The sequence below is a fragment of the Balearica regulorum genome, chromosome 3 (genome assembly GCF_011004875.1).
Source record: "Balearica regulorum gibbericeps isolate bBalReg1 chromosome 3, bBalReg1.pri, whole genome shotgun sequence".
NCBI classification, from domain to species: Eukaryota; Metazoa; Chordata; class Aves; order Gruiformes; family Gruidae; genus Balearica; species Balearica regulorum.
The window spans coordinates 26,875,239-26,891,949 of record NC_046186.1 but is presented as its reverse complement, the minus strand read 5'-3'; the positions used below and the strand labels follow the sequence as shown (position 1 = coordinate 26,891,949).

Sequence of the window (16,711 nt, the reverse complement as noted above, 5' to 3'; positions counted from 1 at the left end):
AGGAGAGAAAATTGGTGATTCTTCCACGTGTGCAGCTGGTAATTCTGCCTGCACGTGTGCAGCTGGTAATTCTGGCTGGCACAGACACTGCCTGGCCGAAAGGGCTATCAATATTGCACGGCAAGGAAGAATCACTGTACATGCTGATTGCTGTGGGTGCTGACACAAACGTGAATAATTCCTGGAGTATTTCACAAAAATAAGTGTTTGTGTGGTGGCAAAATGTGACCAAGGTTAAGACCGTGGGAGAATTCCTTTCCCAACAATGCTGGCATTCATTCACAGCTATTTGAAATACATGGAGTTATATTTACAGGAGTAAAAATAAGAATCACAACAAGCACTTTGCAACAAAAATACAGCTTTATTTAATTTCAACATTTATATTATTTCTAAAGAAAATATGCTGTGTTGTATTGGGCATCTCTTAAACCAGCAAGCACTTCAGGAAATGATATTTCAATATGGCACATTCACGTGTGTATCTCTGGGGTTAATTATGCTAGTACATAAGATTATCTCTTGAAAGAATATTTGATTGTTATTACTGCTTTGTAATTAGCATTCTGGAAGCAATTTTTTTTTTAAAACGGTGCTTTAAATAACATTTGTGCCGTGGATTCCTTCTCAGTATAGAAACAGGCCTCAAAATACTCTACGGTTTTAGCTCGTGATCCTAATTCAGGGCTGCAAAAGAAGATTTTTTGCATGAACAAAAGCTGTCAAAAATACAGATTAATAAACTGTATAACATGCACTGAGGTCACTTAGTTTTCCTAACTTACACAACCTGATGATCTGGCTAAAAAACGTAACTCATAGTTTCACAGAAAAAAGCTCTAAAGATATATTCAGCCACCTTGTTTGTGCTATAGCTGTGGGAGAAGATGACAGCTGGCAAACCAAACCTACCTTGTGAGACGCTTGCCTGTCTTTGCAGCAGCCTGAGGTAAACTGGTTTAGCACTTAAATTTCCACGTAGCTGCAACTGTCCAAATTCTAAACTAAATCTCTCTCCCTGAAATTTATGCCCTTTTCTTTTTCTCCTACTCTCAGGAAGGATGGAGAAGTGACTAATATCTCTTTATAACAGTTCATTATGAAAAGATATAAACAGCTATGCCTCTACTCTGTCCTTATTTCTTTTCTTCTGTGTGAAGCCACTGAAACTTTTACATCTTTTCTAAATCCCCCATTTGTTTCCCACATCCCATGCAACTGATTCTTCACTAATAATGAACAGAGATGGGTAATTACCACCATCCTGTTATAAGCACTCCCTTTAACATCTCTCTGTAATGGCATTTTTCATAAGAGCATCACCTCTTCAACTCAGATTCAGTTTGTGGTCCCCTGTAATCCTCAGGTTCTCTCCTGCAGTATTGTTATCATTCTTTTTCTGTCGGTGCTTTTCATATCTCTTTGTATTTGTCTTCAATGAATTTTATCATATTGATTTCAAGCCATTCCTCTAATGTAAGTGACATTTTTTGAATTCTAATCCTGCCTTTCAAATTGCTTGCAAGTCCTTCCAAATGGGCATTACCTGTAAATTTGGTACTGTCCATGTGATTGAGCAAGTAATTAATGGCAATGTTTTATAGTGCTAGAGCTAGAAAAGAGCATTGTGGAAGCCTGTGTGAGATGTTCTCCCACTTTGGCAGTAAACGATTGTTCTCAGAGTCCAGCTTTCTAATCAGTTGCACATCTACCTTATGTGAATTTAATTTAGTCTATGTCTGCTTTGCTTGCTTACGAATGTCATGTGGGACTGCATCGAAGATACGCTGTATTAAACACATCCCCTGTATCTGTTTTGCTGTCAAAGAAGGAAATGAGATCAGCTTGATAGGATTTGTTTCTGATGTGTCCCTGTGCAAGTCCTCTTATCTCCTTACCATTCTCTAGATACCTACAAATGGGTTGTTTAATACTTTGTTCCAGTCTCTTGGAAATGTCATTGGGGCTGATTTTTCTGTAATTCTTTAGATTCTCCTTTCTTCCTTTGTTAGATATGACATTGTGTTTGCCTTTCTCTAGTTTTCTGGGAACTTACTTATCCTGCTAATCACTAGTGTTTGAGAAATTGCTTTGATTAAGTATTTTAAGTGGAAGCTTCATTAGGCTGTGCCATCTTGAATACTCCGATTTACCTCAGTATTCCTTCAGGTGTTCTTTTTGTTTTCTCTCCATGGTCCTATCCCCAAATTCTTAATACTAAGTGAAATAATAAACTTTTAGTCATAAGTAACCTTTTTTGTGAAAACTGAAACAAAAAAAAGGCATTGAACATTTCAGCCTTTTCTATATCACCTATTTGCTGACCTCCCTTGTTAAGGACTACATTATATCTGCTCTCAAGCATAGCTCGTTATTTGCAATATAGGTTTTTTTAACGCTAGCAAACCATTCATTTTAATGGCACTATATGATTACGCACTCAAATATAAAATAATATTCATCTTATTTCAATGACATTACTTCACAATCTACTTCCAGACCATACCTCAAGTTCTTCCAACTGTTTGATTGCATCCCACTTTTAAAATTAATTCAATTGTGACTTTATTCTGTGATGCTAAGAAGTGGAATTATTCTGCATTGGTAATTATTAATAGTAAATCCTTCACCAAACAAAGCCAGATTATTATCCAAATAAATCTGAATTCTATAGCTAAAGCATCCTATCATCTTTTTAAACAAAATCATAAAAAATTGTTAAAGCAATACTAAAGAAATAGTTACATATTCAAAGTGTGACTGTGATGAAGTCAGAAAAATAGTAATACTCACCATCTTAGCTAAACAGAACCTCTTTCATTGGCAACCTGTAGAAAAAAGGGAAATAAAAGATGAAAACAAAGTGGAGAGGAGAATAAAAACTGCAGTATGTTAAGCAGGCACAATTCTAAAAACTGGTGGACAGCTTCATATAGCACATTGTATTTTAAAAATGTTGGTTTCCTGCACTGTTAACTTATAACTATGCTTACTGGACTGGGGAAGATTTTTCATGGTTTGACATGTTTGAGGAAGTGTACTGCACATAGCAAATTTCAACAGACAAGCATCAATGCATAAATGTGCCTTAGAAGACATTTCAGACTCATGTTGGGTTTCCACTTCTTTTTTGGACCACATCCTGGGAGGACAGAGCATGTGGCCAACCTTGCATTCACACAGCATGGATGTTGTTTTCTTTCACCTTAGCCAGGCTTTCGACACAATCATCTCCTACAGTCACCTGGTGCCCAAACGGTGGAGCAGGGTGGACTACACTGGATTGAATAACTGGCTGGACCACTGGTCTCAAAAGATAGTGGTCAACAGTTCAAAGTCTCTGTTCCAGGTGGCATTTCAGAGGATGCTAGGGTGACATCTCCACTGGGAACCTGGGTGGTAGGAGAGCCTACATGTCCAGGAAATCTGTGGATGTTACTACCTTGGAGGAGAGGGAGAGACTGATATGCTGAGGGTACGGCTCCCATTCTGGAGGACTTTGCCAGACTGGAGGAACAGGCTAGTGGGAGCGGTTTGAACAAAGGCAAATACAAAATCCTGCATCTGACGGAGGACAAGAGGGGCAGAGGAAGTGAACAACCCCATGCAGCGGTACAGACCAGCGACTGACTGGCTGGGTGGCAGCTCTGCAGAGAAGGACCTGAGGTCTGGCTGACACCAAATTGAACATGTGTCTGTCCAGCCTTGCTGTGATGAAGGATAGCCTCATCTACAGTTGCATTAATTAGAGTATAGCCAGCAGGTTGAGGCAAGTTGTTATTCCCCTCTGCTGAGCACTACTGAAGCTGCATCTGGAACCTAGTTTCCATTTTTGAGCCCTCCCAATAGAAATGAGTTGTCAAGCAAACAAAAAATCCCCAATGGAGAACCATCAGGAGGGTTGTAAGTGTTCCTTGACCTCTTGAAAAGGCATATGACATATGAGGCGAGGCTACAGGGCTTGTCTAACCTGAGGAGTAGGGTAAGGGGTATCCGTTTTCCCTCTCCAGCTGTTTAAGCGGCCTTTATAGACAGCTCAGATTTGCATGGTGAAAGGAAAGGAGGCAACAAGGGGGGAAATTTTAACTAGCCATAAGGAAAAATACTTTTTATCATAAGAGTGGTCAAACAATATAACTAATTTTTGTCTGTTTCTGTGATTCTAATTAATTATGCATTACTTAAGTATTGAATAATAAAAAAGCCTTCTTCAAACTACAGCTGTGTTCTGAATACCTGTTCAGGGCAAGCTCTTTTCCTCTAACTGTTACACAGTACTCCTGCCATTATTTAAAGGGGATCAAATACAACAGCTGTTTCTTAAAGCCAAATAGAATTAGATTAAAATGGCAGTTTAAATGACATACTGACATTTTGTACTTTCTCTGTATCACATTTATATTACTACCCTTTCAGACTTCTTAACGTAAATTTATCATATAATTTACATTTACCATATAAGTTACATTTACAGTAATTATTTTTATAGTGATCATATTAGAAATAAAATTCTATAAATGCATAAAATGCTTTTTCCTTTTTAATGCATGGTGATCTAATATGCCCTTTGATGTCAGTAGGCTATAAATGAAACATTTTACTTAAAACAAGATATCATTGAAGCTGGCCAAAAGTATTGCCCAAATACCTTTTGAAAGTATAAATTTCCTGTTGTACATATAAAGTATTAAATATTGAAAAGTTTAAAGCATTGCTAAACTACAAAGTAAATAGAAAGTATGTCTGCTGATATTTAAAGGTTTTATTTGAGAATTTACAAAAGTGCATTGTTTGGACCTACCTTTGTATTTATAAATACCAGAAGACTGCAGTTTACTGTTCCCTTTTAGTGGCCCATCCATTTAGGAGGTTAAAGAATTTGTCACAGCTAACACCTGAAATTCTTATTCCTTTAGCAAAAGCAGTAGTTATTCCTACTTTTAATGCTCATTTGCAGGGTCATTAAATTTTCAGTTAAATGAACTCTTATGATGATATGGAGAGAGCCTAGGGCTGCAGTCCTGGGCCTGCTCAGAATAAACTAAGGGTGGTGAGACTATCACTTCAGAGAGGTACTGTTCATTTTGTTCCAAAATATTTTGGAGGATGACAGGTCAACTCAGAACAGTTCTCATTTTGGAAGTAAGCGACATCAAAGAATTTTCTAATTTGTATAATTCGAGAGCTTTTTTTAGTATGTATTGCTGTTGCTCTTTGCCTTATTATTTGCTGCCTTAATCCTTATGCTTAGTCTCAGTCTGTGCAGCATTATTTATGGATTGCCTAATGCCCCCTAGTTCATTAGATAATTCATAAAACTCTGCAAATCAGCAGTGCTGCAAAGACCACTCTGAGCCTGCATCCCAGGCGTGGGAAGGGAAGAGATGCTGACTGTACCACGGTGTAACACACGCGTGCTCTGCAGCCTGGCTAGCTGCAGAGCCGGCAGCGATGCTCTGCCATACGAGTGTATACCAGCTCTCCACTGTCCGGTGGACGGGGCTGTAATTTTACACAAGACTGAAAGTAAAAAGCGAACATTGTGTCAGCGATGTGACAGGTGGAGAGCCCGTGCTTGTGGCTCCAAGGAAAGCATGAGGAGCAACGTAGTCTTTTGCCCCAATATGCCTGCACGCGGGGAAAGGCCTATCCCAGCACCAAATGGAAGAAGAAGGTGCTTGAACAAAGGAGTTGACATTTGAATGGGAGCAGCTTTCGATGTAGTTCCCTCTAGTTTCATTAGGTACCTACGATACCCCTGTTCTTGCTTTGACAGGGATCTTCTTTACAAGTTGAAAAGGTATTGCATGGTACGTGAGAGCTGGCTCCTTACAGAACACCTACCCACCGCCAGCAGCCTCCCTCAGGCTGCCAGGATAACCTGGAGGAGAAGGCAGCTGTGCCCTGCCCTCCTGCCTTCCCACCGGCGACAAGGAACGGCAGGCCTCCACTACGGGCACAGCCCACGCTCGTCCATCCACGCGTCATAGCGATCATGATGTCAAGCAGCTTTGGGGGCATTTTGTAAGCTCTGGGATTTTATTTGTAAACGCAGGGTACAACGGCAGTCTTTTTAACAGGAGGAGCATTGCTCTGCTCTGGTAATGACATTTGGGCTGGAGCTTTGGTCTAATGTAAAACCCCTTACATAAATTCTTTAGTACAAGGACTCTTTCATGAAATGAGTGCATTTTCTTCTTATATGTAGAATCTATCAATGATTAATACTAATGTTGACCTCTGACCAGGAACACTACTTAAGTAAATAAAGATTAAGAGCAATGTATAACAGAACTTTGGACCTCATTGACATTTTCATAGAATTTCAGATTTCAAGAACTTTTGCTATTAAAGTTGTTTAAAGTGGAGCAGGGCAGATTGTTTCCTCTTGTGTATAAAAAAAAAAAAAAAAGAAAAGAAAAGAAAAAAAGAGCTTCTTTTACTAAAACTCCCACAAATTTTCACAAAAGACAGCCAGTGAAATTCTGCCACCACTGAAGTCAATGAAATCAGCTTTTTCTCATAAGGTCTTTTTAAGAATGTTGACCTTACAGATGCTATTATTGTCTCAAATAATTACTGCAGACCTTTTAGAAATAACAAACAGATGAGATATAGATAGAATAACAGCCACAGCAAAAGATTATATGAAGCTAAAGTAATTGTATAACAGACTTGGTATTTTGCAAGTCATATATGAATAAGCATAATGAGTACATACTTTTAGCACCTGCATGCAATGTCTTTTTATGACAATACAGGTACATACAGCCTGTGTTCTCTCTAAAGCTTCTGACTCAGTACAATTCTGAGAATGACTGTAACATCATTCACACATCATAACCCGGGCAAACACTAGGTTTACTTGAAAGGAAGACAATAGGTATCTGAAATTACTGGTATATCTCTTGGTTAGGTTTTAAAGGAATATCCTTCAGATCTCTTCCAACTAAAAGGCACTGGTTGTAGAGAACGAGTACAAGGAGGAGAATGTCCCTTATTTGCTTTCCTGCTTTCACGGGGAAGTGTCAGATCTAATTTGCTTCATGCTGTTACAGAATGAAGCTGAAGTTGCATGAAGAATAGAATGATGTTCTTCTGAACACAAAGGTAGCTCCTTTTCTTTTACCAGTGAATAGTTTGCTTTGACGAAAACAATATGAATTACTAAGCAGAAATTAGCAGCACCTTCCATTCTTCCCCTCCCTCACTCCTTCCTAAAGGTCAAGGAGGTGCTTACATTTCACAGAGCATCTGCCCACCCATTCTTTTTTGGAATTGCAGAAATCACACTGACTTTCTCTCACTGTGTTGTTAGCTCTGAGGGAGGAACATTGTGGGAGAAGTTAAGTATGAACCTATACATAATTTTAGATAAAGAAGAGCATTTTGATGAGGGCAGAGATTGTAGAATAGAGATCTAAGGTTCTTATTACAGCAGTAAGAGTAATGTTGGGCTTGTAACTTGACAGAATTTTTCCTAATCAGTTCAGCATCCAAACAGGACTTCACTGATAAAAAGGACATTTTAAATTAGGTGAAAACATTTTAAATTAGGTAGGTTATATAAATAAACTCATAAAGTGTGAATTCAGTACAAACAGTTCCTAGAGAAGAGATAAGTTCCTAAATAAGAAGGAACAATACAGGTGCCTGAAAGATGTTGTGATTTTAAAAATCATCAACTATGGCTTATCTTGGTTTTTTCACTGCACTGAAAAGGGAAAGCAGCATAACACACAATTTTGAAGAAAGAACCACATAAAAGAGAAAATGGTGAAAATTTGGTGGTTCTTTAGAAATAGCTCAACAACAACATATCTCAAAGAAGTCACCACCCTCAGGGCAGCTAAGAAGAGTGTTCCAAATGTTTTGAGATGCTCTTGGCTCTATGTTGCTCTCCTGTCTGTCTCCAAGATAGCACAAATGTTGATCTCCTTCTGGGCATCAGTGCTGTATACTTCCATCTCCAGCAATAGATCTCAAGGGAAATGGATGCCCTTGTTCAGTCGTTCTTGACTGAGAATGAGCAAGGGGGGTCATCTCTAGATGTATTTGTGTCTTCTCTGCCACCCCCTAAACATGGAGAGACATTGCTCAGTCTCAACATGGCCAGCATGGTGTCCCCTGCTCACCTCCTTCTGCTAAAAATGTGATAAAAAATTGGGGAAAAAATAAATAATATGCCTTGTACCAGTATTTTAAAGAGTTAATTGGAGAAGACTTTCTTTGGTTTGTAATAGAGAAAAGAGAAAATGTGTCATCTCTTGACATTATTTCCTGATCAGCTGGTGGTGAGCCTGACATAATTCTTCCTTCTGTATCTACATGTGGACTGGAATCCACCTATATAGTAATAGTCAGTTACAAAATACACATTAATGACAGGCCCCAGGGAACCAGCACAAATACTCAGCTTGCTCAGCTGTACCAAATGGTATCTGACACTTTTTTTAACTTTAGAGCTATTTGCCTGCAGCTAACATTATTGTAAGTGGTGAATGACCGTCACCCAATAAGATGTTAATCAAGGGAAATACAGAGTACTGATAATAGCCCAGATAAATCCTCATCTTTCCAATTGATTGTCTTTGGTCTTTATAAATGCAACCACAATTTCATCAGAGATCTTTATTCTACAGGTCATGGTACAAATGTTCCAACTGTAGGAGTACACTTAAGCTTTTTAATAAATTGGTTGATAGAAATTCTGTTCAAAGTGTTTGTTTAAAATACAACAGAACTTTTAGAATACAGTGCTATATATTTTGTCTGCGTTGGAACAAACCAAGTTGGCCTCTAACCAAAGGAATTTTGAGCTTTTGTTGTCATTGTCAATTCAGAATATGCTACAACCTCATGTTTACAAGAATATCTCAGTCACAGTAGTCTGACTTCACTATGTCGTTATGAGATGCTTCACTTTCTGAACTGATCTTAATGCATCAGTTAAATTATGTGTCTTGTTTCTTGAAAGAGTTCACTTTAAAAAGATCTGACTGTCCATTAGATCTGCAAAGTTGTCCTTCAATGTGTAAATTTTAAAGGAGGACGAGAGATGGGGATCTAGCCGTTTGCTTTCCTCTATCTTATTTTCCAATACAGGAAAATCAGCTGCATCATCAGAGGTTGCACATATATATATATACACACACACACACATACATATATATACACATGCAAATATACATATATACATATATGTGTGTGTATATATATACACACATTTTAGAATTTAGTGCAAATCTGTTTCATCTTAACAAAAAATTTATCCCCTAACTATTCAGTCCCTCTCACTGCCCTCTAATGAAATACCTTCAATATTATTTTAGAAACTTTACAGATGAGATGGGAAAAAAACAACCTATCTGAGAAGCTCAGCAAGGTATTTGTTGTCTAACTTCATTTTGTGAAGGCATCTTGGGGCTTACTTTGGATAGATCCACAGCAGAAACCATAACAACTGCTTTCAAGAGAACCACGAAGTGGCTCCTGGGAGGCAGAGGAAAGGGAATTGATGGTGTAGAAACAAGCGGAAAGGTCAAAGGCAAGGAACAAGGGAGGAGGCTGGAAGGCTGTGATGCAGATTCAAACAAAAAGAGACATGAAGTAGCTCGAAGTCCATGCCCCCCCTGCACAGAGAGGCCAGGGATGCACATGAGAATAAGAGGTTATGTTCATGTCTCATATACTCCCGGTGCAGAACAGCAGTTTGTTGATCCACCCAATAAACGAGATGTCTACCTTTTTTTTTTTTTTTTCTTTCTTTTACTTTTTTTTAACCTTTTTTTCCAGTGGACACTGAGATAAACTATGAGGATATATTGACAGGCTGTCAACAAATTCAGGATCCAGGCAAACCCTCGGCTTCCAATATGTGAAAGGCTAGACCTCAGAACTCCCTCAATATTTTTCAAAACAACAAGAAAGTTAGTCATTTGGTAGCAATTATTGGAAAACAGCCATTTCATTTATTTAAATGCTCATATTGCTGCTTTTAGCAAGAGTAGAATCTAATTTTAAAATAATAAATTAAAAATAAACTGTTATGAAAATGTAGTTATTCCTATCTATATTGTTAAATTCATCAGAAAACTTGTGAAATAATTATGAGCATGCTCCTGGTAACTGAAAGAGGCCTCAGTAGTAAAAAATTCATTCTTGTGTCATAAATGTATTCATAATGCTATTATTGGTAGTAAGTTATGCCTTCATATGTGAATTTCTAAAATAATATTGAAAATGTCCTTTAATTAAAGATGTTCTATTACATTCCAAAGCCTACAGTAAAAAATATTACAGTTAATTAAATTACATATGTTTATTTCAACATTGAAGCTATAATTCAGCTTCATGTTCATGACCTTATTGGAAAAAAAGACTTGCCTTTGCCAGCAGAACCTTTTTAATTTTTATGTGCTCTGTCTCAAGAGAAAATTGATGATGCACAGCAGATTGCTTCAGCTCTCATTGAATGAATTATCTAGGGTGGTAACCAGTACACTCCTAGAGTTTAGATATGTAAAAGTAGCAGGGCCACTGAATTTAGACTTCAAGAAGATTTGTGTCTTTCAAAGTCAAATAAAGCTGGCACTGAATTTTGATACTGGGCAAACTTGCAATATGTGTTATGTTTTCTTGATAGTCCTTTACAAAATTTTCAATAACTAATTATCCTAAGTGCTTCTGGTAGTTGTTGTATCTCGTATTTAAAACAGAAGCTATACCAGTGACTGCAAACTGTGGAATGTGTCATTTAAATGGGGCTAACTGCATAATTTAACAAATCCTGCTTACTAACATCGAAACAGCATCTATCAGGAACCTTTTAGTATAAATTTTAGTGTTACTCCGAATTCACATAAGCAACACAGTCTGCAAAACATGTCTTTTTTTCTTCTTTAATCATTAAGAATAATTAATGCTTATCTAGTCGGTGCACTGGACAAAAGCACATTTTTGCTCATCAACTCTACACAAGCTACATAAATAAAAGAGAAAGCTAGCATGCAAATGCTTAAAGCCATTAAATGTCAACTGATTACCTCCTTAGAGCTGAGTGTTTCATTTTCTGGAATAGGCACTATTGGATGACTGGGCTGCCGAGCCAAGATGTCACAGGTTGGAGAGAGCATGAGGTTAAAAACAGGAAAAAGAAATCCATTATCAGTTCAATTTCTATATAAAATATCACTAAAGTTTAATAATGAAAGCCAATGCCCTCAGTCATGCAAAGGATAGCAAGGCAATGAGATCCCATTTGTGTTTAACAGGGTACTTACTCTCTTACTACTCCTTGCCTATATGAAAATCTATTTCAAGGTATGGCCTGTTTTCCGTTATATCATATTCCCATAATTAAAAGTGTCGGGAAGGGATAAATCACTTTCCAATTTGAAAAAGGCATCTCAAGTAAAAATCACAGCAAGGGCACCTGCCTTATAATACATTTATTATGAGATAACGCACATAAAGCTATTTAGAACTGCAACTGTATTTCTGTCACTTTGAATATCTGTCTTCTTAAATCTCCTCCAAAAGAGTTCTCCTTAATCTTAAATTTTATAGACATAAATCATACAAACATTTAACTAACAAATGCTGTATAACAGTAATTAGTATGTGCAGAAAGGAGTTTTAGATATCAGTAATTTTCCAGTGTTTTGAGTATTATATGACTTGCATATGAGTGATGAAGTTTGATGGAGGTAACTGAAGAACCATACCAATTTCAATAAAACTTTAATTAGAATACAGGTAAACAGATAAGCTGGAGATTATAAAGGGAATGTTCAGATCATAAGCTTGTGAGGTTTTCTTATACAGTGACACAGAGATATCCTCTTTAGAGCAAAGGTTGCTGAAAGTGTTGGAGTTTGGGTATTTTAGAATTGTATGAAAGCAAGGTTGGAAGAAGCCTGATATTGTCAATGTATCAAAGGCATTATTTTGTTTTGGTATTTAGATAAATAACAAATTATGTGTTGCTTAAAAAAATATTGTTCTTGCCCTAAGAAAATTAATTTTGAAACTGTGCTTTTCCAGAAGCACAACTGATCTGCTAATCTGGTCCTACATACAAAGAAGGATACTGAAGTGTAATATCATAGAATCATAGAATCACAGAATCTTTAAGGTTGGAAAAGACCTCTAAGATCATCAAGTCCAACCGTCAACCCAACACCACCATGTCCACTAAACCACGTCCCGAAGTGCCACGTCTACACATTTTTTGAACACCTCCAGGGATGGTGACTCCACCACCTCTCTGAGCAGCTTGTTGCAATGCCTGGTGAAGGAATTTTTCCTAATATCCAATCTAAACCTCCCCTGATGCAACTTGAGGTCATTTTCTCTTGTCCTTTCGCTAGTTACTTGGGAGGAGAGACCAACACCCACCTCACCACAGCCTCCTTTGAGGTAGTTGTAGAGAGCAATAAGGTCTCCCCTCAGCCTCCTCTTCTCCAGGCTAAACAACCCCAGTTCCCTCAGCTGCTCCTCAAAAGACTTGTGCTCTAGACCCTTCACCAGCTTCGTTGCCCTTCTCTGGACATGCACCAGCACCCCAATGTCCTTCTTGTACTGAGGCACCCAAAATCAAACACAGTACTCGAGATGCAACCTCACCAGTGCCAAGTACAGGGGGACAATCACATCCCTAGTCCTGCTGGCCACACTATTCCTAATACAAGCTATATACTCTATAGTATATACAAGCATATACTCTAATTTTCTGCAATTACATTATGGATCTGCTGTGTATTGTTCTCTCCCTTTGAATATTTGCCCTCATTCACTTTCAGGGAAGCAGGAATCAACTCTAGCAACAACAGGAGCAGTTCTAGAAGCTTTGAACCATTTAATTGAATTTTTGTCCCCAAAAATGAAAAAGCAAGTGAATAACTTATTGCCTAAAGTTTATTTATTTCTTCAGTAAATTTAGACAAGGGAATAATTTTAGGAAAAGGAAAGGTAAGGAGCCTAGATCCTTTCAGCAGTAAGATCCCTCCCTCTGCCACACACCTGGCTCCCAGTTTCAGCCAGCACAGCCGCTGAGGCAACCCCCAGACCTTACAGCACCCCGCTGCTGCAGCACAGCTCTTCACAACACACACAGGAGGTGTTCAACAGCCTGTGTGGAACACAGAAGTCCTGCTTCCAAACCCAGCATCCTGCACCTACCAAGGGTGGGCAGTCCTTGGTGATACACAGGTACAAAATTCTAGCAACACCTGAGGTATCTTGGCAAGCTTATTTCATTGAAATAAACCCTAGAGTTGAGTTACCTATTGCCTCACCACAATATGGCATCTCTGTATTCCAGGCAAAATGAGAAGGATCAATCACAAAGAGAAGAGGGAAAGTATCAATCATTTTCTGTTTACTTTCTGATGTAGCAGAAAGTGCAGCTAAGCTCTCTGAGAATTGCCCACTGCTTGCAAGAAAGAAAGGCTTCCTAGTCAAGCAGTGATCTGAGAATGCAACAGGTCTTTTTCTCAAATTGCAAAGTGCCAATCAATGAAAAATGCACTTTTATTGTGTTATCTCATCCTGGCCTTTCTTGCTGGTATTCACTGCCTACCATGTTAACCTGAAATGCCTCTCTAAATCATGCTTCTACCTTACCTTGTTCCTTGAATTTCAATTCCCTCCTTAGACCTGACAAAAGTAATGATATTTTTTGTCCAAGAAATATATTTGCTTCCTCTATTTTGATAGCATCTCTTTTCAAACTAAAGAGCCAGCATGTATAACAGTCTCCATAGAGAGGGAAAACTATTTGTATTTTCTGGACAGCACTCATAATATTGATTATTTTGGAGAGGCTTAATTGAAAGAAGACAAGTGAGAGGCAAACAAGGATTTCACTGATTAATAATGGTGAAAAAAGTTAATACAGGCTTAAGACTTGGAGAAAACTGAACAATATACAGTTCTCTCTTTTTCCCAAGGCTTCTCTGACATAAAACACATGAAGCTATTGTAGGAGAGTCTATATGTTCTACTAGGCAGGTGTCTGGAGACCTGATTTTGCCATGACATGGGGTCTAGTCTTAAGGAAGTCACATATGGCTACATTTATAAAGAACTTTAAGTAGTACTATAGTAAATACGGAGCACATAAGCCAAGTGCTGCATCCTTTCTGCTGAAATAATGCTTTGTCTTGCAGGTCCCTGAAAGAAGGATGTTGGGTTTCTCCCTGGAATCGTACAGCTCTGCCTCTGCCAGCTGCAAGGAGCTGAATGCATTGGCCTGGGTGACTTCATCCTAACGAGCTGGAGGCCTGTTCCCTGTGTTATTTCCATCAAGTGTCAATGTAATCTCAAATGTGTCAGCTTTGCTGTGGAAAAGGTCCCATGCCTGTCCTCTGAGTTTAACCAAGAGGCTACAGAGTCTTATTCTTTCCTCTCTGATTTTTCCTTACAAATATGATTTTTGTGTTCTTGAATGCACACCAGGCCAGTTTCACAAGCAGGATGGAACTCGCTGTCCCAATGCACTTGTTTTCTGCAGCCTCATGGCAAAGGACTGACTCTTTTGGAAAACAGAGAAGTCTGAGTCTTGGCAGGGTGAGGTGAGCACTGTAATCAAGTCTCTCACTGTCTGGGAAGTACTAAAGGAGGGCATTGGCATCTCCATGTTGTCTTCTCTGCATGGTGGTCAGCCCAGGGTGTTCAGAGGACACGTAATAGGACAGGAGCCTACCTGATTAAACTCAGCCTTGTACCTGAATCATAGTACAACTTATGGCCCCAAGCACAGGAGAAAGATCCTCATGGAGGGTGGTAATCTCTCTGCAAAGCTGAGCTATCAACATCAGAGGGCCAGACAGTCAACTTAAAAGTACCAGAACCCAAAGCAGGCAGAATGAGGTGGGATTAACCCTTCCTTACTAGACATTGTGCGACTATCATCCCTCAGAAGCATATAGGAATGCACCTCATGTCCACAAGATCTGAAGTGTGAATACAACTTGGACTATGTACTTTTTACAGGTGTGTTGTCTTAGTGAGACCTCATCAAGCTCTGTCACTGGCTGCCTTTCATCTCCAGGTCACCATAGTTGGCAAGAAGCCCCATTTTCTTCTACAAATGTAAAAGGATTGCGTCTGTTGATGGTGGAAGATAACAATATTGCTTTTATAATTTCTATTCTTGCTTCCTTTGCCAGTTACAAAATTCCGCATTGCTCTTACAAGGTTAATTAATAATTCTTAACTTTTCCAGATGTCACTCAGTTTTCTGGTAATGTGACATTTTCTTTATTATTTCTATGAACAGTGAAAGAGCAAACTAGACAAATCTGCATTTGCGGCTGCAAAAAATTGTACTGAGGAGAGCAGAATATCCTGACAATATATAAGTATTTGCAGCCAATAAGTTCAAAGGGAAATTATATACCTGGCCAAAATAACCTCTTACAGACTCAGTCAAGGCTTAGAAAAGAGGTGGCTATATAACATCTCAGTTAGACCTTTGTTCATGTAGATCTGTAAAGTAATCAGCAAGACATATTTGCCTTTAAAAGGTCAGTTTATCTTTATTGTGCTATGAATCACAGCTGCCTCTGAACTAATATAAAGCTTTCTGAGGTGTTCTCAATGTAAGACCTTTTTCATAAATCTAAGTCACTCTCTAGAGGGTCTGCAATCTTTGCTAATTAAGACACAGATTTAAAACTCTTTGGAACCGGTGAGAGATAATGTACATAAGAAATAAGAATATTTCAACTACAGTAACCAGAGAACATTCACGTATACACTATTCTTTCAAACTGTTCCATTAAGTCTTTAATCTACTTTGAAAATAAATTAGGTATTCTAGACTCTTATGAAACATAGAGTCATTCCTTCACAACAGGAAAAATGACTAATTTCTCAAAGACTAAAAATGTTTATTTATACATGCATAACACGCAAACTTTTTTTATAAAACAATTTTATAGATAACCAATTTTCTGAGTACAATAACATGAAAACTAGGGTACCAATAAATGGTAAAACACCCACAGCAGCAGAACAAGCACTACCTTAAACTAAGGGAAGAGAAAATATATAATGTAAAGGGACAATTTATAATTATGATGTCATTAGTCTCTCTGAAATGATATAGTATAAAATCCATTTCAAAGATTCAGTTAAGCACCCAATCCTTTTGCACCTTTCACCTCTCCTTAAAAGGAAATGTAAAGTAGAAACAGTGATCACAACAAAGATTTTTAATGTGCCTTCAGCCACATATGCAATAGAACGTCCTGACTTGCAAATTGTTATTATACACTACTGTACCTGTGCATTTCTAACCTTAAGATTTCAAAGCTCTCTCCAGACACTGATAAGTACCTGCACAAGAGGGACAACTCGCACGCAGGCATGGTTGCCTGACAGGTTCTCACAGGACACAGCCCTGGAGGGCACCAGAGTGGGGTGAGACTGAAAGATTTGTACCTGATTACCAGAGGCTGGAAGAGTTACAGGGCTTTGCAGTAGGAATTCCTTATCTCTGAGTGGAGCTGGAGGGAGGGAGATGCACACAAGCCTGACAGTGCATCGGTTTTCCTTGGGCTGCCTTTTCCCAGGCCAAGTTCAACTTCTCAGGCAGAGCTAGCCTGTGATGAAATTGGCTGAGGATTTTCTGCCAAAATGATTTTTCAATGAAAAACAGTAACAACAGAAAAATGAAGCTTTCTGCAAAACATTTTGATCTCTC

The 16,711-nt window shown here is 38.4% G+C and overlaps 1 protein-coding gene across 12 annotated transcripts in view; it reads right to left on the bottom strand.

The window, feature by feature from the left end:
- Positions 1–344: 344 nt before the first annotated feature.
- Positions 345–16,711, bottom strand: part of MLIP (muscular LMNA interacting protein) — a 180,276-nt gene continuing 163,909 nt past the window's right edge. For all 12 annotated transcript variants that reach the window (XM_075747363.1, XM_075747372.1, XM_075747367.1 and 9 more), the window contains 3 exons: positions 11,046–11,099; positions 2,794–2,828; positions 345–687 (listed from right to left, as the gene is read on the bottom strand). In XM_075747363.1, the coding sequence (XP_075603478.1) occupies positions 2,802–2,828; positions 11,046–11,099 (81 nt within the window). In that variant the 3' untranslated portion in view covers positions 345–687; positions 2,794–2,801. The remainder of the gene's footprint in view (positions 688–2,793; positions 2,829–11,045; positions 11,100–16,711) is intronic.